The following is a 24,390-nucleotide window of genomic DNA, read 5'->3' as shown; positions in this document are numbered from 1 at the left end:
AAACAGATGGTAAATCCATAAATAACAAGTGCAGTGCAACATAAGTAGAATTGTTTCAACGAGTGAACACCATCAAATGCTTTAGCGGTTTGTGTGACCCACCCAAAAATTGGATCTACTTCAAACTCGGAATCATGGGCCCACACGGCGAGCTGAAGTCGGTGAAGGGGGCAGATTTCCTGAAAGATCACCATTGGACCCCACCTATCACATGCGAAGATAACAAAAAAAAATCCGTGGGTGTGATAAGCCATCGACGGCAATAAAACCCCCCGAACAGAAATCGGATTGCGTACTTAGTTACTCAATTAACATTTATCTTACTGAGTAAACTCAGTTGGGCCCATTGTGAATGTATGTGGTTTATCCCCACCGTCCATCCATTTTTCCTGCTAATTTTAAGGGTTGATCTCAAAATTTAAATAAATCCAAAGCTCAATTGGACCATTCCATAGTAAACAGTGTGGAATAATGATTTCCACTGTTGAAACCTTTTAGGGCCCACAGTAATGTTTATTTGTCATCCAACCTCTTCATAAGATCACAAAGATATGGATGAAGAGAAACCACAAACATCATCTTGATCCAAAACTTCCGTAGCTAAAAAAAAATTTTCAACGGTAGATGTTCAATCACACTATTTCATGTGGTGTTGTCCACTTGAGCTTTGGATATGCTTCCGTTTTGGGATCAAGCCCTAAATTATCTGTTAACATGTATGAACGGAGTAGATAAAATAAATAAATGTGGACCTAACGGAGTTTACTCAGTACGCTAATGGTACCGAGTTACGGCCGCCGATTGGATACTGACAAGGTCAGTAGCCAATGACGTCACCAGTGGACCCCACCATGATGCATGTGTTGTATCCATACCGTCCAACCATTTTTAGAGATCATTTTATGGCATTACAAAGAGAATAAGGTAGATCTAAAGTTCAAGCCGACCCCACCAGAGAAAATAGTGGGGACAGTGACATCCACCGTTCAAAACTTCTTAGGGGCCACAGTAGTTTCCAATCAAGATGATATTTTTGTTTTCACTTCATCTATCTATATGTTAACTTATGAATAGGTTGTATCCCAAGACTACATAACGGTGGGCCCCTATAAATGTTTCAACGGTGGGTGTGACTGCTCACACGGTTTTCTGTGGTGGGTCCACTTGAAACTTAGATCATTATCATTTTCTATGTAATGCCATAAAATGATCTCTAAAAATGGTTGGACGGTATAGATACAACACATGCTTCATGGCGGAGTTCACAGAGCTTAGTGACGTCAGTAGCGCTTTTGCTAAAGGTCAGTATCCAAATCGCGCCCCTGAGTTACTCGGTACGCAATCCGCTACCCCTAAACTCTCGGACGCGGATTTCCTGTTAAAGCCAGCTGAAGCTCCCGCAGAAGGATTCTGTGTGGGGCGTAATCCGATGTTTGTGAGAAATCCAACCCCTCTATCTATTTTTGAAGCTCATTTTATGATGTTAGATAAAAAATGAGGAGGATCCAAAACTCAAGTAGGTCACACGAGAGGAAATAGTAGAGATTTAATGACTACCGTTGAAACATTTATATGGCCATAAAAGTTTATGTGAGTGAAAATGACATTATAAACGGTTGAGATGGCATATAATCAGCAAGGCAGAGCCTAGGAACGTTTCAACAGTGGGCATTCCTTTCCCACTATTTGGTTTCCCATGGCCCACTTAAGTTTTGGATCCTACACGTTTTTTTGTAGCATATATTAAAATGAGGTCGAAAAAGGGATGTACAAGTTTGATTGCTCACAAACCCCCGCCAGAATCCTTGTGCAGCAACTTCATGCAAAAGGCTTTCGGAGGAAATCCACGTCAAAACTCTCCTCTAAAAATTGGGAACGGATTGGCTGCTCCCCTGCACCAGCCAATGGCTGATGGTTGGTGCTATGTGAGCCCATCATGATGTATTTATTTCATCTATGTTGTCAATCTATTTTTAAAGATCATTTTCCAGTATGAGACAAAAAATGAAGTATATCCCAATCTCAAGTGGACCACATTATAGGAAACAGTGTGGAATGAGCGTCGACCATTAAAAACATTTTGGGGCCATAAAAACTTTGGATCAAACTTATTTTTGTTTTTTCCCTTCATCTGGGCTTGTATGACATAATCAACAGATTGGATATCAAATAAACAGTACAGTGGGCCTTAGGAGGATTTTAATGGTGGATATCCAATCACTATTGTTTTCATGTGGTGTGGACCACCTGAGATTTATATACCTCTAATTTTAGCATCAAGACTTAAAATGATCTTTAAAAATGGATGAACTGAATGGATGAAACATATACATCATGGTACGGCCCACGGAGCACCGACAACCAGCCACGGGTTGGTTGCAGGAGTAGCCAATCCGTTTCCAATCTTCCACCGAAAACTTAGAATCTATCTGGACCGTCCAAACTAGGACGGAGTAAATTCCGACCCTCGCTAGGAATGTCAGGAAGACTAAAGAGTTCCACCACGCTGCTGGAAGTGTCTGAGTTTATACTAGCATTGTTACGAGCTGCGGAAAGACCACCGCAACCCCACTCTACAAAAACCACCAATCTACATGATCGAAACCTTGGAATTGTGGGACCCACAAGCCCCTATGGACCTTCCTAACCACCCACAACCGTCGAATCAAAGATAGATGCTGGCATATTTTTGAAATCCAAAACCACCATTCGCCAGCCCATTAGTATTAAAACAAAATATTACATTAAGATCCATACGAAACCTAAACGACCTGAGAGTACTGGAATCGGTGAAATCACAATCTACGTTATATTTTGTTTTAAAATAATATTAAAATTTGAATTTTCAAATTTTTGGTGATTTCCCTCCATTTTTGAAAAGTTGTGGTACTTTTGAGTTGTGGGTTTTGCCCCACATCGGATTTGACAAAGTAAACTATCTTGTATATAAGATAGTCTTTTTGCCTAGGGCTTGAGCCACTTTCACGGGGCATGTCTCTAATCTATGCCATTGACCATACACACGCGCACGCCGAGTCGAGCCGAGCCGTGCCGTGCCGAGCCAAGTCCGTGTGCGTGTGCGTGTGCGCATGCGCGTGCGCGATGCGACGCGACGCGACGGGACGAGCTGGGCTGGGCATGGGCGCGGGTGCGGGTGCGGTGTGAGTGTACTCGTGTGGGTGTGTGTATGGGTACTCGCAAGACTGTATGTGTGAGAGTGTACTCGCACTTGCGCTTGTTTGTTTTAAACCAGAGAGATGCATCCCTTCCGGTTGGTCGCCCCTATTGGGTTTAAACCCAACGGACTTAACTTTTTGTAAAGGGTGCTTATGCACCACTTCGGAGTCTATATAAAGACTACCAATTTCAGTTTCAATATACGAAAAATTCTTCTATTATAAAACGCTCTCTGATATTAGGTTTTAAGCATTTTTCTACTGAGTTCATCGCTGAGTCAACTCAGCACTTTCGGATTAAACTGCAAGTGGTTCGAGCCCGTGTACAGTGAGTGCACCGCTGGGACCGGGTCATAGTCGTTGTATCCTCGAGGTCGATTGCTCTTGAAACCTGTTGCACTTGGGACGCTGTCTAAGGGGAGCAAATTCGATTTCAAGCCGAGTGACTCAGTCACGCCTCGACTCAATTCAATAAGTTATTCTTTCTTAAAATTTTATTTTCCTTTTTTGGTTCTCGATTTTAATAGTTAATTCAACTAAATATTCCAACAATCTTGAAATCGAATTTGTTGAATTACATATACTATGGCTATAGTATCAGTAAATGCTTCTACTGAGTTAGCCAAAATCGAACCGTTCACTGGACAATCATTTAAACGATGGAAACAGAAGCTGATGTTCGCTCTGACCACCTTGAAAGTTTCATACATTTTATCTGAATCATTTACTATAGATCCAGCAAATCAAACTGAAGTAACAGATGAAAATAATTGTAAAAATTATATTCTAAACTATTTATCTAACGAACTATATGACGTGTATGCTTCTTACGTGTCTGCTAAAGACATATTGACTGCTTTGGAAAAGAAATACATATTAGAAGATGCAGGCGCTAAGAAACATGCAATTGCTAATTTCCTTCATTATGAAATGACAGACGATATACCTATTACAAATCAGATTCACGATTTTCAAAGTCTAGTTCACGAACTATCAACAGAAGGAATTAAGTTGGATGAAGTGTTTCTGTCAGGAGTACTAATAGAAAAGTTACCGCCCTCCTGGAAAGAATATAAGAATAGAATGAAACATAAAAAGAACGATGTTTCTTTGGAAACCACTATCGTACACATACGAATAGAGGAGGCCAATAGAATCAGGGACCAAAAAGAAAATAAAAATGAGATAGATTCAAAGACGAATCTTGTGGAATCAAGTCGGGCAAATAATAAGAAAAAAGGCAACTGTCATAACTATGAAAAACCTGAACATTACGCAAATGAATGCAGGCTCAAAAAGAAGAATGCAAACAATCAATTCAAGAAAAAAGGAAACTGCTACAACTGTGGAAAGTCTGGGCATCATGTCAAAACCTATAAACTTAAGAAAAACAAAGATAAGCCGCAGGCTAATCTTACAGAAACAGACAATAAGTCTGACATGGTAGTAGTTGTGGTGTCAGAAGTCTTCATTGCAAACAACTTAGAGTTGGTGCTAGACACTGGTGCAACTAGGCACGTGTACAAGGATCGTAGCATGTTTATCTTCTACCAAGTATCAGGAGATGATGAACAGGTGTTCATGGGTAATGCTAGAACGTCTCCAGTGGTAGGGAAAGGGAAAGTACTTCTGAAACTCACTTATGGAAAGACTCTGATGTTGAATGATGTCCTACATGTGCCCGACATTAGACGAAACTTGGTCTCTAGTTCGCTCCTCAATAAGGCTGGTGTCAAGTTAGTATTTGATTCAGATAAGTTTGTAATGACTAAGAATGAAACCTTTGTTGGTAAGGAGTACTGTAGCGATGGTTTATTCATTATAAATGTATCCAATGATAATAATAAGAAGACATTCAGTTTTGTTTATATCGTTGAACCTTTTTATCTATGACATAGTAGATTATGTTATGTGAATATAGTATCTTTAAAGAAAATGAAAAGATTAGGTTTATTACCTAATATATCTAATGAATGATTCGATAAATGTGAAACATGTGTCGAATCAAAATTCATTAGAAAACCCTTTAAACAAATAGAAAGATCATCTGTTCTATTAGAGTTAATACACGGTAACTTAGGTGATTTTAGAAATCACATGTCTAGAGGTGGAAAAAGATATTATATAACTTTTGTAGATGACTACTCTATGTTCACTAGAGTATATTTGTTAAGAAACAAAGATAAAGCTTTAGATGCTCTTTCTAAATATAAACTTGAAGTTGAAAATCAGTTAAATATAAAAATTAAAAGACTTAGAACAGATAGAGGAGGTGAATATGAATTTTCTCAATTTAGAAAATTATGTGAAAAAAATTTGAATAGTTCACGAAACTACAGCTCCTTATACACCAGAACAGAATGGAATAACAGAACATAAGAATCGAACTTTAAAAGAGATGATGAATGTCATGTTAAACAGTTCAGGCTTACCCTCAAATATGTGGGGAGAAGCAATTTTATTTGCTTGTTATATCTTAAATAAGATTCATTCTAAATCTTCTAAACTAACACCATATGAACTTTGGAAGAATCATGTTCCTAGTTATAAATATATTAAAGTGTGGGGGTGTCTTGCTAAAGTAGGATTGTCTGAAACTAAGAAAAGAAAGTTAGGTCCTAAAACGACTGACTGTGTATTTATAGGGCACGCACAAAACAGTGCGGCCTACAGGTTTCTAGTTTTAAAATCTAAGGATAATATTATAGATCTTAATACAATTATAGAAGCTAGGGATGCAGAGTTCTTTGAGAACGTATTCCATATGAAATCTAAATCTATAGGAATAGAGGAAGTCAATGAATCAGATATTGCGTCTACTAGTAAAAATGCTTACGAGAAAGTAGTAGAAAAGATACAACCAAGAAAAAGTACTAGGGTTAGAAGAGAAACTAACCTAGGAGATGATTTTTTCACCTTCTTAGTAAAAGATTCTACAACTTATATAGAAGCAATTAACTCTTTAGATGCAACCTTTTGGAAGGAAGCAATAAATGATGAGCTAGAATGTATTATATTTAATAACACTTGGGAACTTGTAAACCTACTACCTAGAAACAAACCAATATGCTGTAAATGGGTGTTCAGAAAGAAATTAAAACCAGATGGAACTATTGATAAGTTTAAAGATAGGTTGCTAGCGAAAGGTTTTAAACAAAAGGAAGGAATAGATTACTTTGATACATATTCCCCTGTAACTAGGATTACAACTATTAGAGTCTTAATAACGATAGCCTTCATATATAAATTAGTGGTACACCAGTTGGACGTTAAGACGGCTTTCTTAAATGGAGACTTAGAAGAAGAAATATATATGGAGTAACCTGAGGGTTAGAAGATCTCAGGTAAAGAAAATAAAGTATGTAGACTAATTAAATCACTATAGGGTTTAAAATAAGCTCCTAAACAATGACATGAAAAATTTGATGGTATTTTAAAATCAAATGGTTATCATATAAATGATGTAGATAGATATGTATATAGTAAAATTTTTAGTAATGATTATGTTATTATATGCCTTTATGTTGATGACATGCTTATTTTTGAAACTAATATTAAATTAGTTAATGCAACTAAGAAATTCTTGTTATCTAAGTTTGACATGAAAGACTTAAGAGAGGCCAGTATAATCTTCGGTATTGAAGTAACCATGAAAAATGATATTATTATATTATCACAATCTCATTACATTGAGAAGATATTGAGAAAGTTTAACCATTTGGACATTTACCTGTCAGTACTCCTTAGTGTGACTCTCATGAAGAATACAGAAAATAGTGTGTCTCAATTGGAATATTCCAGAATAATTAGTAGCCTTATGTATCTAACAAACTGCATTAGACCAGACATAGCTTTTGCAGTAGGAATGCTAAGTAGATATACACATAACCCTGAAAAAGAGCATTGGAATGTTTTGTTTAGGATTTTGAGATACCTAAAATGCAATATAGCCTATGGTTTACATTATAATGGTTTTCCTCCTGTATTAGAAGGATACAGTGATGCTAACTGGATTAGTGATTCAGATGAGACAAAATTCACGAGTGGATATGTCTTCACTTTGGTGGAGGAGCAGTCTCTTGGAAGTCTACCAAGCAGACATGTATCGCTCGGTCTACTATGGATCCGAGTTTATTGCCTTAGAAAAGGCTAGATCAGAAGCCGAGTGGCTTAGAAATCTCTTAACTGATATACCATTGTGGCCAAAGCCTGTATTGGCCGTGTCTATTCATTGTGACTGTCAAGCAACTATAGCGAAAGCAAAAGGTAAAATATATAATGGCAAAAGCAGACATATTAGACTCAGACATAACATAGTGAAACACATGTTGCGTGATGGAGTCATATCTATTGACCTTTTGAGGTCAGAAAAGAATCTAGCAGATCCTCTGATCAAAGGACTATATAAAAGGTTAGTCAATGATACATCGAAGGGAATGGGGCTGAGCCTAATATATGAGCTACCAGTGTCGGTAACCCAACTTTTACAAGTGGAGATCCCATGAGATAGGTTCAATGGGTAAACAACAAGACACGAGGTAGACGATTGCACTGAGTTATATGAGCTACTTTTATGGTGTACAGTGCGAGCAGAAATGCAAAAAGATGAGTTTTTAGAACTCTTAATGAATCCATAGCCATATATTTGGTGGTGTATACAGTTGCTGCATACACTTGATGGAATTCACCTATATGAGTGTGGAGGTGGATGCCGCTTCCTATGAGAATCTAGGCGAATTCTCTAGAGCACTCATGAAATCCAGGTAATGGTGTATGGCTGAAACGCACCGAACCGCAGAATCACTTGCAGAGGAAGAGTTGTGTGAGTGGCATGTACTTGCGATCTATATTAAAAGGATTCATGTTCAAGACTATGGTGTCACCTGATTCCTGTAGACCTATCTTGCTTACTATAATGTCGGTTCAAGTCTATGGTGACGCCGGCACCATTGCACAACTATTACGCTTTAATCCGAAAGAGTTTTATTTTAAAACATGTGGGGGATTGTTATATTTTGTTTTAAAATAATATTAAAATTTAAATTTTCAAATTTTCAGTGATTTTCCTCCATTTTTGAAAAGTTGTGGGTTTTATCCCACATCGGATTTGACAAAGTAAACTATCTTGTATATAAGATAGTCTTTTTGCTTAGGGCTTGAGCCTCTTTCAGGGGGCATATCTCTAATCTATGCCATTGACCACACACGCGGGCGCCCGCGCCGAGCCGTGCCGAGCCAAGTCTGAGTCCGAGTCCGAGTCTGTGTGCGTGTGCGCATGCGCGTGGGCGACGCGACGGGACGGGACGAGCTGGGCTGGGCGTGGGCCCGGGTGTGGGTGCGGTGTGAGTGTATTCGCGTGGGTGTGTGTATGGATACTAGCAGGACTGTATGTGCAAGAGTGTACTCGCACTTGCGCTTTTTCGTTTTAAACCAGAGAGATGCATCCCTTCCGGTTGGTCGCCTCTATTGGGTTTAAACCCAACGGACTTAACCTTTTGTAAAGGGTGCTTATGCACCACTTTAGAGTCTATATAAAGACTACCGATTTCAGTTTCAATATACGGAAAATTCTTCTCTTATAAAACGCTCTCTGATATTCGGTTTTAAGCATTTTTCTACTGAGTTCATTGCCGAGTCAACTCAGTACTTTCGGATTAAACTGCAAGTGGTTCGAGCCGTGTACAGTGAGCGTACCGCTGGGACCGGGTCATAGTCGTTGTATCCTAGAGGTTAATTGCTCTGGAAACCTATTGCACTTGGGACGCTGTCCAAGGGGATCAAATTCGATTTCAAGTCGAGTGACTCAATCACGCCTCGACTCAATTCAATAAGTTTTTCTTTCTTAAAATTTTATTTTCCTTTTTTGATTCTCGATTTTAATAGTCTATTTAATTCAACCAAATATTTCAACAATCTACACTTGCACCATTCCTTCTACACGCCACATCCATAGTGGAGAACCGGACGCGGATTGCGTCCTACCCCTGCCCGGACAGTGATCTATTCAGGCAGGGCTCTATGGGGGCCAAAGTGATGTAAGTGTTTTATCCACGCCATTCATTGTTTTCATTTTCAGATATTATCCAAAAAATTAGGTAGTTACAGGTCTTAAGTGGACCACAAAGTTGGGATTGAACGTACGCCATTAAAAACTTCTTGGGAGTTGGAGAAGTTTTGGATCAATCAATATTTGTGTTTTCACTTCATCTACGTCTAAGTTACCTTATGAATAGGTTGGATGGTAAAAAAACATCACGGTGGCCCTTAGAAAAGTTTCAATGGTGGGTGTCATTATCACTACAGCTTCCTTTGGTGTGGTCCAGTGGAGCTGTATACGTGCTTCATTTTCAGTGTTACATCTTAAAATTATCTGAGAAAAGCAATGAACGGAGTGGATAAAACAATTACATCATGGTGGGCCCCACAGAGCCCTGCCCAGTAGGACGTAATCCGCCTTGTACAGAACCACCGAGAAGCGTGGAAATCCTATAAAATCCCACTCCTACCACTGGGAGAGGTAGACTTCAAAGAGAGAGAGAGAGAGAGAGAGAGAGAGGGATCAGAGACGGCCGGTCAGGCATTGAGAACAGTGGCCAGACCCGTTGAACTCCAGCAAGAGTCTGGGTTCAGCCAAAGAAGCTCCTGCCAATCGCCGACAGCAAAGAAGAGAGAAAGAGAAGCTACCACATGTGCAGCAACTTGATGAGTTGTTGATTCAGAATCTAGGTTCGAACGGTTGCAAACTGTTAAATCTTTTCTTCTTCTTTCCCTTCTCTTTCTTATTTCCCCACACTACCCCATGAAACATATGTACGGAATGGATCCAGCGAAGGACCATTACAAGTAGCCCACACAGAATCAACAACCAAACCAAAAAACATCAAAGCTTCCGCTCGCTGTGACAGAAACCAAACAAACCACGACGGCGAGACCTTCTCTTGCCAAAACTTCCGGGATCGACGGTTCTGACGTGATCCGAATCCTTCAACCCTCATCAAGGGAGCATCCGACCACGACCTAGAAATTCAGTGACTCCCTGCGACGCCAGGAATCCCAGGAGATTCGGCAGTGATTTGCGAAACCGCGTTAGGAAGGCGGTTACACGTTTTCGCTGGACTTCTCAAAGAAACGATCGGGACCTTCAATCCAAGGCCCACCCAAGTTTCCTTAAACTAATCCGAACCAACAGAAAGAAAGAACACGAAAGAAAAGAAATCAGAAGAAAACTTACCATTAAAGCGAAGGTATCTTCCCCATCGGAAGATCGACCGTCCACCCCTCACTGACCATTCGTTCCATGATCCAAAAACAATCATTCAATGGACCGTTAGGATTAATGCAAAGTTAGAAGAAATGAGCGGAGGAGATCAGCTATGGGAAGAAAAGAAGAGCTTTAACCGCATCGTGCGCACGAAACCTGCGTAACTCGTTCGCACAAGAAAACGTTCCGCTGGAACGTTCCGGAGGGTGCAAGATAAAATAAATCTATCACACCCGATGCTGGAGAGAAAAGAAAGAAAGAAGAAGAAAAGAGAGAGAGAAAGATAGAAGGAGAGAGAAGAAGCAAAGGCAGCAACGGCTACCAGCTACTGACGAAGTGTTGGTGCTGCAACCACGGTCGACTGAGTCGTTGACTCGGGTTCAAAGATCGGGCTGAGTCCAGCAATGAGTCAGGGTCACGCACGGGTTCAGATCCTGCGATTGTTAAGTAAGATCATCCGAATCCCTAATTACTTATGAAGATCAAAGGCATTAATCTTAAAATTTTATATTAACTTAAAAGGATTAATGAAAACAGAGCTTGATCGGTTGCTTAATCCAATATAATGACCCCCCCCCCCCCTGGCCATTTCTATTTTTGTGCCTTATAGTTTTTGGTTTCTGAAGGCATTAATTCTTTCAGCTTAATCTAATGTTGCTATGTGAATGAGGTTTTGATTTTTCTGACTTTGAAGTTAGTACTTTGACAAATTCATGTATGGCTATTTCGTACACTTTCAGGTATAAGCTTCATCACTAATCCTGTATATATGCATTGTCAGCAGGCTATTTGGTCACTTAGAGTTGCTTCTTGTTGGTGGGAATCATGACTGGGGCTCTAATTCACGCAGCAATCCCCCCTGTTGCCATCGTGATTGAGAATCATAGACGACTTCGAGGAAAGACTGCCAGAATGATGTGCAATGTGAGAGCACACACCCCATGTGTGAAAATGATGTGCAATGTGAGAGCACACATCCCATGTGTGAGAGGTTTCACTGGACTGAGGGAATCAAATGCTTTGGATATGATGCGAATAGCAGACCAAGATTTTAATGCTACAGTTGCAGCTGCTATCTCTTTCCCAAGGGGAAAGGCTAGCCGAGGAGTAGCTGTGGCTATATTTGGGCGCTTCACAGACAAGGCCATGAAAGTTATTTTACTTGCACAAGAAGAGGCCAGACGGCTAGGACACAATTTTGTTGGCACAGAACAGATCCTGTTAGGCCTTATTGGTGAACAGACTGGTATTGCTGCTAAAGTTCTGAAATCCATGGGAATTAATCTCAGGGATGCCCGGTTGGAAGTGGAGAAGATTGTTGGAAGGGGCAGTGGATTTCTTGCTGTGGAGATACTATTTACACATCGTGCAAAGCGTGTTTTGGAAATTTCTCTAGAAGAAGCCCGTCAACTTGGTAATTTTTTTTTCACACGCAAGCTATTGATAAATGTGTCTTCAATTCATTGCTCAATATTACATTGATATACTTTTGAATGCAGCCACTTTTATTATTATTATTATTATTATTATTATTATTATTATTATTTTTTAACACACTCACGCCGTAGTGGGATTTCACCATCTATGGGTACTCGAACCGTTGACCAGGTGTTGAAACTCCTGAGAGTCTACCACTGGAGCAAGAGTAAGGACCGTTTTGAATGCAGCCACTTATATTTTAGTTACATGGTTTGTAAATCGATTTCCATGTACCTTATCAGTTACCAGTGATAGAGCCCATTTTAGTCCCCTTGTATCAGGTTGCTTTGGGCTGCGGGTGTATTGTTCTTGTTCATGGGAGATACCAGTACAGATCGGGCAATATGTACCGGTTTTGGATAATACAACCAACCATGGTTAGCAAGCCTTGTGACTTTAGCTCTCCCACTGGACACATTTTCATTGTCTTTTCTTGTTGCTTCTTGTTTGTTTTTTGTCTTGATTCTTTTTGTTTTCATTTTCTTTATACATCTTTTTCACTAGCAAAAAACTGTATCAACTGAATAAATATCTCCTTAACATTTATTTACTGACACTAAAGAAATATGTTACTTTCTTTGAAAGACGAACTCACTAATTCCACTGTTGAAATTTTCAGGTCATAATTATATAGGATCTGAGCACTTGCTCCTTGGCCTGCTTCGTGAAGGTGAAGGTGTTGCTGATCGAGTCCTTGATAACCTTGGAGCTGACCCTGCTAACATCCGTAAACAGGCAAGTTTGCAATATATATTCAGATCCTGTGTGCATATAACACATTCCATGTTCTCATTTCATTACTAAGCTTTGTTGGCATCAGCAGATCATTCGCATGGTGGGTGAAAGTACAGAAGTTTTTGGTGCTGGGGTTGGAGGTGGAAGCAGCGGCAATAAGATGCTGACGCTTGAGGAGTATGGTACCAATCTAACAAAGTTGGCGGAGGAGGTATTCGTGATGCTTATAATCATATTATTGTATTTGGTGAAATGTCTTTTCTAAGCATGTTTATCTTTTCAGGGTAAATTAGATCCTGTGGTTGGAAGGAAACAACAAATAGAGCGGGTGACCCAAATTTTGGGCAGGCGGACAAAGAACAACCCTCTCCTTATTGGAGAGCCTGGTGTCGGGAAGACAGCGATTGCAGAAGGGCTAGCTCAGCGCATTGCTAATGGGGATGTACCAGAGACTATTGAAGGAAAGAATGTGAGGGATAAAGTTCATTTGGCAAATCAACTCGATCATAAATCAATACTTCCATAATAAACTGAGCTTGCTGTATTTGCTTTTGATTCATAATTTCCCATGTTCATGAAATTGTTTCACGAGATGTACCCATGGTCTGCTGAATTGCTTTATTCTTTCAAAGGATCCCCTGGTTTAAATTTTTTATTTCCTCTTCATGGTCTTTTTACTTTGAAAACTTGCAATTACTCTTCATATAGATACAATGCTGTATGTTTTGCAGTCTTCCCTTCATTTTTTATTTCTTTGCAATCCAGGTGATTACCCTGGATATGGGGCTTCTTGTTGCTGGAACAAAATATCGTGGAGAGTTTGAGGAGAGATTAAAGAAGCTGATGGAGGAAATCAAACAAAGTGATGAGATAATACTATTTATTGATGAGGTACATACTCTGATTGGAGCAGGAGCAGCTGAGGGTGCAATTGATGCTGCAAACATCTTGAAACCAGCTCTGGCAAGAGGTGAACTTCAGGTAAATTAGGATTAATACATCCATGTGGGATTACCAGATGTCTTTGATCTTAAACATGTATTGACTTGTATTTGGGACTCTGATTCAAACCTCAGCCCTCACCTTTGATCTTAAACATGTATTGACTTGTAAGGATCCACTTGTATTTTGCTAAGATCCTGATTTAATGTGGTGTAGTGTATCGGTGCCACGACACTTGATGAATACCGGAAGCACATTGAGAAAGACCCAGCTCTGGAACGGCGATTCCAGCCAGTAAAAGTGCCTGAACCATCTGTAGATGAGACAATACAAATTCTGAAGGGGCTACGAGAAAGATATGAACTTCACCACAAACTCCGTTACACAGATGATGCTCTAGTTGCTGCTACACAGTTGTCATATCAATACATAAGGTTTGTGGTATTGAAGATTTACGCCCACCACATTCAATCCCATCATATCTTTACCTTAAAATATGTATCAAAAGGATCTTAATAAGGAGACCAATAAAACAATCCTTTGTAGATCCCTCTGTTATCCTGGTTGTGTGCTTTTTTAATTCCTAAATGTCTTATTTCTGCTCGTCTGTTTGTATGCATTCAGAGTCTCTTTTACTTCTATTAGATGTTTCCATGTGCTTCAGTGACCGCTTCCTCCCCGATAAAGCAATTGACTTGGTTGATGAGGCTGGTTCTCGTATTCGGCTTCGTCATGCACAGGTATTGGTTCAATTTCTTTACCAAAATGCGTTTACGCCGTTGCTACCTTTTTTTTTTTTGAAGGATCACAACTTTATTAAAGAAGGGCAAAGCCCAAAAAACAGAAAAGCAACAGAACAGAGCAAAACTTGCAAACAAGAAAACAAAAGAAAATTACACAGGCAATGCCCCCACCCCATTCAGCTACCATACATTAAGTTATTTACTTTCTTGGTGGCAGCTTCCTGAGGATGCTAGAGAGCTTGACAAAGAGCTCAGACAGATTGCCAAGGAGAAAAATGAAGCTGTCCGCAGTCAAGACTTTGGAAAGGTACACTGCATTTTGTTGCTTATGCATCTGTAACTGCAATTTACTTATTCTAATTTTACAGTAGTGTCTGGTTGTATAATCTGGAACAGTTTCATGATCCTTTATTTCCGGTAAGATTCCTACTATTGCCCCTAACAAGAGTAGGAACCCAAGTTCTATTCCCCACTTATGCTGATATGAAATGTGTGTGGGATCCTGGATGTTCATCAGATGTCCCCACCATGTGCCTGAAAAAACCAGGTCGATCAGGGGGGGGATGCATCAACATGGATGCATTATATGGATGTCACAGGTGGGATCCTGGCTGTTCATTAAACTATGGTTCAATCATCTGAGTCTGGTTTTTGGGCAATGCCACATACACCCTGCCACTCATTTGATGGATGCCACATCTTGTATGTGGGGCGTTATGTACTGTGGCCTGTGGGGGATAGTAAGATTCATAGTCCCATTATCATGTGTAGCCATTACATTTCTCTTGAAGCAGCAAAACCACAATTACCACAATTACCATGTAGAACTATGGCAAGAAAACCATATTTATAATAACATCTCTTGCATATCCATGGTTAGATTGTCTGCTATCCTCTTGCATACCCATTATATGCTTACACTGGAGAATTTTTGGCAGGCTGGTGAACTGCGTGATCGGGAAATGGAACTAAAGATCCAGATCTCAGCCTTAATCAAGAAAGGCAAAGAGAAGAGTAAAGCAGAAAGCGAGGCAGGTAATGCAGGTCCAATTGTGACAGAAGTGGATATCCAGCATATTGTCTCTTCTTGGACTGGAATCCATGTCGAGAAAGTCTCAAGCGACGAGTCAGACTGCCTCCTCAAAATGGAAGAGACTCTCCACAAGCGAGTCATCGGTCAGGACGAAGCTGTCAAATCCATCAGTCGCACCATCCGCCGCGCCCGTGTTGGCCTCAAGAACCCCAACCGCCCAATTGCCAGCTTTATCTTTTCTGGCCCGACTGGTGTTGGAAAATCAGAATTGGTAAAGGCACTAGCTGCTTCTTATTTCGGCTCTGAGGAAGCCATGATCCGTCTCGACATGAGTGAGTTCATGGAGAGGCATACAGTCTCGAAGCTCATTGGTTCACCACCTGGCTATGTTGGGTACACAGAAGGTGGACAGCTGACGGAGGCTGTTCGCCGCCGTCCCTACACTGTTGTGCTCTTTGATGAGATTGAGAAGGCCCATCCAGATGTTTTCAACATGATGCTCCAGATTTTGGAAGATGGGAGGCTGACGGATAGCAAGGGCCGCACTGTTGATTTTAAGAATACCCTCTTGATCATGACATCCAACGTCGGAAGCAGTGTGATTGAAAAGGGTGGCCGTCGGATTGGATTCGATGTCGACTATGACGAGAAGGACAACAGTTACAACCGGATAAAGAGCCTGGTAACTGAGGAGCTGAAGCAGTACTTCCGACCAGAGTTCTTGAACAGGTTGGACGAGATAATTGTCTTCCGGCAGCTAACAAAGCTTGAGGTGAAGGAGATTGCAGATACCATGCTAAAGGAGGTGTTCGAGAGGCTGAAGTCAAAGGATATCGAGCTTAAGGTGACGAAGAGATTCAGGGACCGGGTTGTCGATGAAGGTTACAACCCAAGTTATGGGGCGCGTCCACTTAGGAGGGCGATCATGAGGCTTCTGGAGGACAGCTTGGCAGAGAAGATGCTTACAAGGGAGATCAAAGAGGGGGATTCTGCAATTGTGGACGTTGATGCGGATGGAAATGTAACTGTGCTCAATGGAAGCATTGGCATTCCACAGCTAGAGCCATTGTGATGTGCATCTTTAGAGTATACCAAAGGAGGAGGGGTCGCCAACAGAATACCGGAGCGGATATGTTGATGTGGATGGACGCTGGTACATCGGACTCATTTTTTGACACATGCAAGAGCGGCATAATCCACCCCGGCATAACCCACCATGGGGTGGATTTCACACCTTGTCGCGAGTGTTTTAGTTTTAGGTCTTTTTTTTTCCTGGTCTTTTCGTTATTTTCAGGGCTTTAATTTTTTATTTTTTTTATTTTTATTTTTATTTTTGTTTTTAGGGACTTTAGTGCAATTTTACTTTTTTCATGGCTTACATATACATTGTGAGAAACCTTATTTTGTTATTATTGAATGAATAATAATTTGTATATTTTATTTCTCTTTTATCAAGAGATTAGGTTTTAGAATTGTCTCTTAGGTGTTGAGGATTACACTCCGATTTTAAGTTTCATTCTTCCTAAATCTTTAGGAAAATGTAAGAAATCCACATTCTTTTCTTTTGATGATAAATAACTCGTAATTTCTTCATCTCAAAGCCTCCATTCTTTATCCATTTCATGCTCCTGGATACTCCCTTTTGATTTAAATGAAAAATAGGGATGGTTAATTACTAAAATCATATTCAAACTTAATCGTGGATTGACTTATGCTAGATATGGGATATCCTCATATTTGTAGGTTCTTCCTTTTTATTGTTTATGTGATTTTATATTAAAGGGCATGATTTTTACAGAATATAATCTCTTCAATGTTGAGATTTACCGCTAACAAAAAATAAGGCTACGCTGACAGCTAAAAACCGTCGGCAATAGCTTTCCTTAACAGCTTTTAGCCACTAGAAGGACCATCAAGAAAGGGGGCATGGGCTTTGCTCGCCAACGCCGTTAACCATTGGAAATTCTGACCACCATTGCCGACTGTTACAGCTGTCAGTGTAAGTCCATCGCCGACGCCTATAAGCCGTCAGCGTTTATTAAGAAAATTAAAAAATAAATAAAAATTATTGGTAGCGGATTGCCTATGGCTTGTCCGTAGCTTGGAATTATACATTACATTAATCTGAATGTACATTACATTAATCTGAATATTCCTCTCCCAACTTTATACCAATCAAATATAATTTAAAATTTTGTAAAAAAAAATGAATGAAAAAATGCACTAAAAGTTAATGGAATTGAAAATCACATGGTGAGAAAATATTCAGCAAAATAAAGTGTAGCCGGACGAATTAGTGCATTAATATCTATCTCCAATCACTCCACGATCTCACTACAAATCTACACTATTTCTCTATCCGCCGTACCTCCATGCCTCTAGACGAAGTCAACTCATGAGCGGAACTGGTTTTCCCTAAGTGTATGATACTCATTGTTATGCCCTTCATAATCTCTCCCCCTAATTTGTAATTTCTGGTTATCAGAATCAGAGCCAAAAGACTGAAAATGTAATATTTATATACCATATATGAGCTGTAAGGAATTGAAGGGTTTTTGTCTTTCTAATCTGGGTTTGCCTGCATCTATGTAATTAAGTACTCATTGGGGGCATGTGGCGGATGGGTAAAAGATCTGGAGCAATCATTAAAGGTCATACCATGTATGAACCACTACCTAAAAAGTAATGCAAAATGCACAATACCAAGCTCTTAATTTGAGCTGAGAAATGGCTATATTGCATTTTTTGGGCCATGTCCTGATCAAATGGTGAGGAATGTCTGCCTGATTTTGGGTCATAGCCCATCGGATGACTGGTCCAGATCTTATACATGTCTTCCACCATGTGTTCCACAGAAAATCACACAATTACCATTCTACATGTAAGATATCACTAGAAAGCATTAATTCTTGTTCTCTTCAATGATACTTTGTCAGTTTTTAATCACTTATCCTATTAATCTCAACTTCCTGTTAAATCATGGTGTTCTGCAGAAAATCACATATCACTAGAAAGCTTTAATTCTTTTTATCTCTTTAATGATATTTTTCCAGTTTTTAATCACTTAATCCTCTTCTATTGTGGTTTTTAGAATATGGATGGACAGAGTGGATTTGTCAAGGACATTTCTGTGGACCCCCAAACAGCCCAGGCACAGGTATATATCTGTGTCCGGGTAACAGGCCATCCGCTTCCCAAATTAGACGGGTCTGGGTCCAAATTTTTAGACCCATTAAGAATTTGAGTCGGGTAAAGGTCTAACCTTTTTGGACCCAACTAAAATCATGTCTAAGCCACGTACGGATACTCCAGTACCTGAATCAAATCAAACCCGCTGACAGCCCTATCGCTGAGTGCTGATTACTTATTTTACTGTCAGTTTCCTATAATAATCTGTAGGCTGATAATGGGCCTACATTGGGCCGGATTTGGGCCAGGGCTCTATACCCATGATTTGATTGGGCCTGACATCTAGGCCTGAAATTAATTGCCTTGGATGTGGACCTACATCTGCCTAAAGGCAAATTGTGGGCCCCACCTAAACCAACATATTTAACATTGTTGGGCTTGCATATATATATATATATATATATATATAGAGATATATAGATATATATATATATATATATATATATATATATATATATATATATATATATTCTTTCTTTAATGACTGTTACAAGATTCCTTTTGTGGTCTCACAAGCCAATCTTGCATGGAAGTAGAAAAACGTCTTTTTGCATGACACCCATCTACTCATATTTTTACAATGATTTTCTCTTATAAAGGTTTCATGTGCCGATGGGTTAACCCCACATAATAACTTAAAAATGAGCCATATTCAACTTTTATATTTTCTTAGAAGGTAAATGTTTTTTTAATGTAAAATTTATTTATTTATTTTTGTAAAACGGTTATTTTGTTTGTTAACACACCTTTTTTAGTATCTCTATAATTAAGTAAACCCAAAAAAAAAAAAAAAAGAATTACATTGAAATTTTAATTAAGTTAAGAGAAATTACTACGTTTTTTTTTTTAAAAAAAATTTCTTTCAAAAACATTATCTTAAGAAACTTTTGCATTTCATGGGCATCCCAACTATTTATTTCTTTGTGATTGAAGAGTCCAAACGCACTCAAACACATGGGATAGTGGACCGTTTAGATGTTGTGCACACATTATGTGGGCCCCACATCTACTTAATTGGTACCACCGTAAGCTACAACTAGAGCGCACTCCATTGCAATATCTTTGTTGGAAAGGAAACGCCGCAACAATTCATGTTCTCATGATTAATTGGCAATGTCAGCTTGAGCTTTATGCTATTGGCACGCACTGCCTCCTAACAATGCGGTCTATATCACAGCATCAGTTTCTATAACTATTGCCTCTCTGGACGTCAAAAATGATTTAAAAAAAAAAGCTTAGAAAATCATAATATTTAAAGTTAAAAGGGATTATCATTTTTTAAGGGCATATTAATATTTGGAGAATATTATGAAATAAAGTTAAAAATAGAAAATAATAAAATGAAAGAAAGCTATTTAAATACCTGAAACATTGATGAACTATGCTTTTAGAATGGCATCTTAGTATTTTGGTTTAAGTAGTATAGATTTGTGTTTAGTAGTTTTCAGATAAGAATATAATAATAATATTAAATTAGAATTCTTTTTCTATTATCACTTAGATATTCTGATTTTTATATACTTTTATTTCTATCGTAGGGATACATATCAAAATATTTGTCATTGATTGAGATAATGAAGTAAATTGAAAAAGGTAATATATTTGCCCTTCAAAATTTTATCTAAATATTTCTTTAAATTTTATGTACAAGTTAAAAATTATTACTCAGATTCAAAGATTTTGGCTTTGAGGTTTGGCTGGTGATTCAGTGCCAAATAATAATATTTTTGTTGAGAGCATTGGCGTTTTCTGGTGTAGAGGGCGTCATAGTTGAGGTCTGGTAGGGGATCGTTGAAAGAGGTGCTCCCGGATTTTATGATTGGACCGGGTATTTCAACATTGTTCAGTTGGCGCAGCGGTTTGGGCTGAAGGTGCTCGTGATGATGGCTTTCCATCAGTGTGCTTGTAAGTATTCGAACATTCTCTTGATTTCTTGCTTGAAATTCTGGTTCTTGTTATGTTTATTGCTTTCTTGAATTATTATGTTGCGGAAGTTGTCTTTACCGTCCAAAATGTGGGCCCCACCATGGGCCCCAATATTTAATTTTTGTTAAAAATTTTTAGAGAATGTTTAGAATTTGATTGAATTTGTAATTTTGTTTTTTAACTCCCTTTAAGTAAGCTTCTTCTTTTTTTTGCCAAGAAGGTTTGAAATCTTTTCCCGAAATCTATATGTATATTGGTTGTATACCTGAATGAATGTTATTAATGTTTATTCTTTTTATTGTTAATATTGCAGAAGGATGGGTGGGGTTGGAAAGTGTACATCATATAATCATGATGATCAAATTTGTCGACAAGTAACAATACCATAACCATATTCACACTTAAAAAATGTGTTTTTAACCAATAAAAAAATATGTTGAAGAGACAATATTTGAACACATGAACTCGAGGTTATGAGCCTTGCGAGATACCAAAGTACTATAATTTACGCTGAAGCCCATTAATTAATTTCTAAATGCTTGATTGTATCTTGAAGATATACCACTTATTCATGAAATTATTTTGAATTGGGATCTTTCGCCCAACTTTATCTCAGTTTTGTCAATGGAACAATCCGAGTGTTGTTTTTATCTATTATTATTTAAAAATAATGAAGTTATTAATGACAAAATGAAACTAAGAAATGACAATATGTAGCGTGTAATTAGATGGTTATAAGCATTTTTTTTGTACAAATGGCTATTTCACATTATGAGTCTTTGTTTAATAGTTATATGGATATTTCTTAGGTATTATATAATTTAATATTGTATTTTTAATATATATGATAATATATTATGTTTATACTACACTTAAAATAAGGGAGGGTTGGTCCAGTGACGCAAGGATGAACGTGATGAGGTCGATCACCGTCTTCCTCAAGGATTACGGAGCTTATTTGGACTCCTCACAAAGACTTCTCGAATCCATGAGAAAAATAAATAAAAATAATTTTAAAATAGATGAAAGAAATTTATTGATTGATTGATAGCTAAAATAAACTAGTCTACAATCCTTTAAATAAAGATACTAAGACTAGAAAGAAGTTTAAGAATTAAACTATAACTAAATTTTTTTAAAATTCATTACTTACTGTAAATTTTCTATTTATAGTAATTGTCCTATGTAGCTTAAGCACGTTATTCTCCTAATTTTTTTAAACACTTTTCAGGGTGCAACTCCTAAAGTCTAACGGATGAAGAGTTATAATCAAACTAAAACTTACTATTTATAATAAAAACAGAATTAAACATGGAATTCAGCCATCGATATGATGGAATCTCCCAAATTTAGCGTGGGCAACCCAGCATAGTGGGGTTGGTTGGCTAAAGTTGCTCATCCTATCCCAAAATCATATATGGTACGTTGAATAACTCATTCCAATTTGTGAGATATGTCTGTTTTTAAGGTTTTAATGGTCTTGACGACTTCTGCTTTGATCAAGCCTTTTCTCCATCTTGGACATGAAAGTGTCTGTGACCCGCTCTACATCATCTGATTAATTTGATTTTAAAATAATATTCTAATTCCACTAGCCTTTAAAAATTGTACCAGGTGATTTGAGTTAAATATATAACTTTTTAGTTGTCCATTAAAAAATCGCCAAGAATTTTACAATGCTCCTTTCCTAAGAAATAAAAAATAAAAATAAAAATAAAAAACTTTAATATCTATGCCAAGTGTAATTGTTGTATGTAACTACTAAAAAAAAAAAACAGAGAGAGATACTGTATGTAACTAAAATTAAACTGTTTTAAAAAAAACCCCTAAAATTTGAGCCACATTTTAGACATATTAAGGAAATTCATAATTGTTGTATGCGATCGCTATATATATATATATATATATATATATATAGAGAGAGAGAGAGAGAGAGAGAGAGAGAGAGAGAGAGAGAGAGAGATTGTATGCAAGTAAAATTAATTTGTTAAAAAAACTGCCATATTTCAGATGTATCAACGAAATTCATCAACTACAGCAAGTTGTCTGGTAACTTAGCTCACAGCCTAATTTTCTAGGCATGTAAATAGTGTGCCTCAGCATCAAGCTGAAGTGGCTAAGAAATGTCCAATTTACTCATTAGGTCAAGTACACAATTATCTAAACATTTGTTTGTTGTCCTAAGCTACATAAATTGTGGATATAACACACATCATGGTAGGGTCTACAGAACTTGGTGAAATCAACGCACCTGATTTATATGCCTAGCTAATGTAAGGAAGGAATAAAATAGAGCTGAGTGAGAGAGAAGAAATAGGAGATAGAAAGTCAACAGAGTGTGAGAGACATGGAGTGAAAGAGAGTTTCAAAGGCTCGTTTTTAGACAATCTAAAACATTAGTAAGATTGAGTCTTTGAATGCTGAAAACTTTTTGTCTGTATTAGTTGAGCATATTGCTTCCCAATACTACTAGGAGAGTGTTATTATATCTGTGCGTTTGAGATTAAGTTCAGGTCATGCTCAGGTTTAATATGGGTATACTATATTGGGTTTTTTCAAAATAAGAAGAAAAGAAATTTTATTTTGAGAAAAGAATGGTTGTGAGTTTGGTGATTATTGGTGTGAATGGTGATGCCTCTTGGTAAAGGAAGCATCTTTTGAATTTGAAATGGAGGGATGCCATTATTAGAAAGATACCACCATTAATGAAAAGACACCATAGAAAAGGATGTCTTTTCATGAATAGGGCCTTAAGCATCTCTTGTAATTTTATATAAATCTATCTTTGGGTCGATCCGAATACACATTTTCCAACAATCTCCTCTCCATCTTCTTCTTTTCCATTTTTGATTTTGGAAGTTTTTTGGGTTTTTTGGATAGTTATAGTTTTCAGGCACTAAACTGCAAATAGTTTTTTATGTAGTAAATTGCAAACAATTTTTAGAAGGTAAATTATAACAGGACACTGGTCTTGGAGAAGAGGCTTATTGTATCCCGGAGGTGGATTTGTTGTAACCATCTTGCAAATTGGTTTAATCACCAATAGGGTACGAATATTGCCTTAAAGATAGCAACATCGTAACGTGCCTTAAGCTTATCTTTAAGTGATTCATTTTATATTTTCCGCCTTCAATAATAACATACTAGCTCATACCCAACTCAATTATTAATCAAACTGATAATTTCAATGTAAACCTTTAAATTTGTCTCATTTTTTAGCACATGTCATAAAATGATCTCACAAAATGGATAATTGGTGTGGATATCACACATCATGGTAGGGTCCACAGAACTTGGTGATATCAACACATATAATCTATATGTGTAATTAATGTAAGATTAGATGGTGTCACGCTTCAAATCCGGGGACGGACAGCTTCTGTGATGCCCCGAATTCAGCACTTGACTTCCATACACCAAGTCCCGAGTTCGGCGCACCACAAGGAAGATTTTTGACTGAATTATATATATATATATATATATATATATATATATATATATATATATACACACACACACATAGTAATACCTGAGCATAAAGATCCATGATCAAATTACCAAGCAACACTCTCCAATAGAAATCCTGATTGTTACAAGTACAATGCCTTCCCAAGGTACACAACGTTAACATTGCCAAATCGAAAAATAGATACAATGCATCGAGAAAGCAAAGTCTTCCAAGCTAGTCCAGCCCTAAAAAAAAGGGAAATAGGAGGCTTAGACAAAAAGCCTAGTGAGTACACACGTGTGTGCAGTGTGTTCTACATGCAAGTAAGATAAATATGCTACAAGGAAATCATACCACAGCCATAATCATATTACATGCATCCGTAATCACATCATCATCATTATATTGTCATGTCATAATTATACAATATCGAAAATACTGACAAGTCCATGAGTCAT

At 38.0% G+C, this 24,390-nt stretch overlaps 1 protein-coding gene and 1 long non-coding RNA gene across 2 annotated transcripts in view; both read left to right on the top strand.

Moving 5' to 3' along the window:
* LOC131239367 (uncharacterized) overlaps positions 1–20,454 on the top strand; it is a 46,273-nt gene extending 25,819 nt beyond the window's left edge. Inside the window, exons 2-3 of the long non-coding RNA XR_009168144.1 lie at positions 20,097–20,151; positions 20,228–20,454. This is a non-coding gene — a long non-coding RNA (uncharacterized LOC131239367). The remainder of the gene's footprint in view (positions 1–20,096; positions 20,152–20,227) is intronic.
* On the top strand, positions 11,250–16,441 carry LOC131239366 (chaperone protein ClpC1, chloroplastic-like). The gene is made up of 9 exons (XM_058237047.1): positions 11,250–11,851; positions 12,536–12,651; positions 12,740–12,862; positions 12,935–13,120; positions 13,417–13,632; positions 13,810–14,027; positions 14,258–14,333; positions 14,554–14,643; positions 15,275–16,441. Exons 1-9 carry the CDS (start codon positions 11,263–11,265, stop codon positions 16,439–16,441), a joined length of 2,781 nt encoding a protein of 926 aa, XP_058093030.1. The 5' UTR covers positions 11,250–11,262.
* Positions 20,455–24,390: the final 3,936 nt, after the last annotated feature.

Source organism: Magnolia sinica, chromosome 3 (assembly GCF_029962835.1).
Source record: "Magnolia sinica isolate HGM2019 chromosome 3, MsV1, whole genome shotgun sequence".
In the NCBI taxonomy this organism is placed as follows: Eukaryota; Viridiplantae; Streptophyta; class Magnoliopsida; order Magnoliales; family Magnoliaceae; genus Magnolia; species Magnolia sinica.
Note: the sequence above shows the minus strand (reverse complement) of the source record. Positions and strands in the feature narration are given on the sequence as shown.

Bases quoted from the DNA above. Each gene is read 5' to 3' on its own strand.
- LOC131239366 (XM_058237047.1), top strand. From the start codon at position 11,263: ATGACTGGGGCTCTAATTCACGCAGCAATCCCCCCTGTTGCCATCGTG. The intron at 14,028-14,257 runs GTTTGTGGTATT...CATGTGCTTCAG, and splicing joins TTGTCATATCAATACATAAG to TGACCGCTTCCTCCCCGATA. The intron at 14,334-14,553 runs GTATTGGTTCAA...TCTTGGTGGCAG, and splicing joins TTCGGCTTCGTCATGCACAG to CTTCCTGAGGATGCTAGAGA.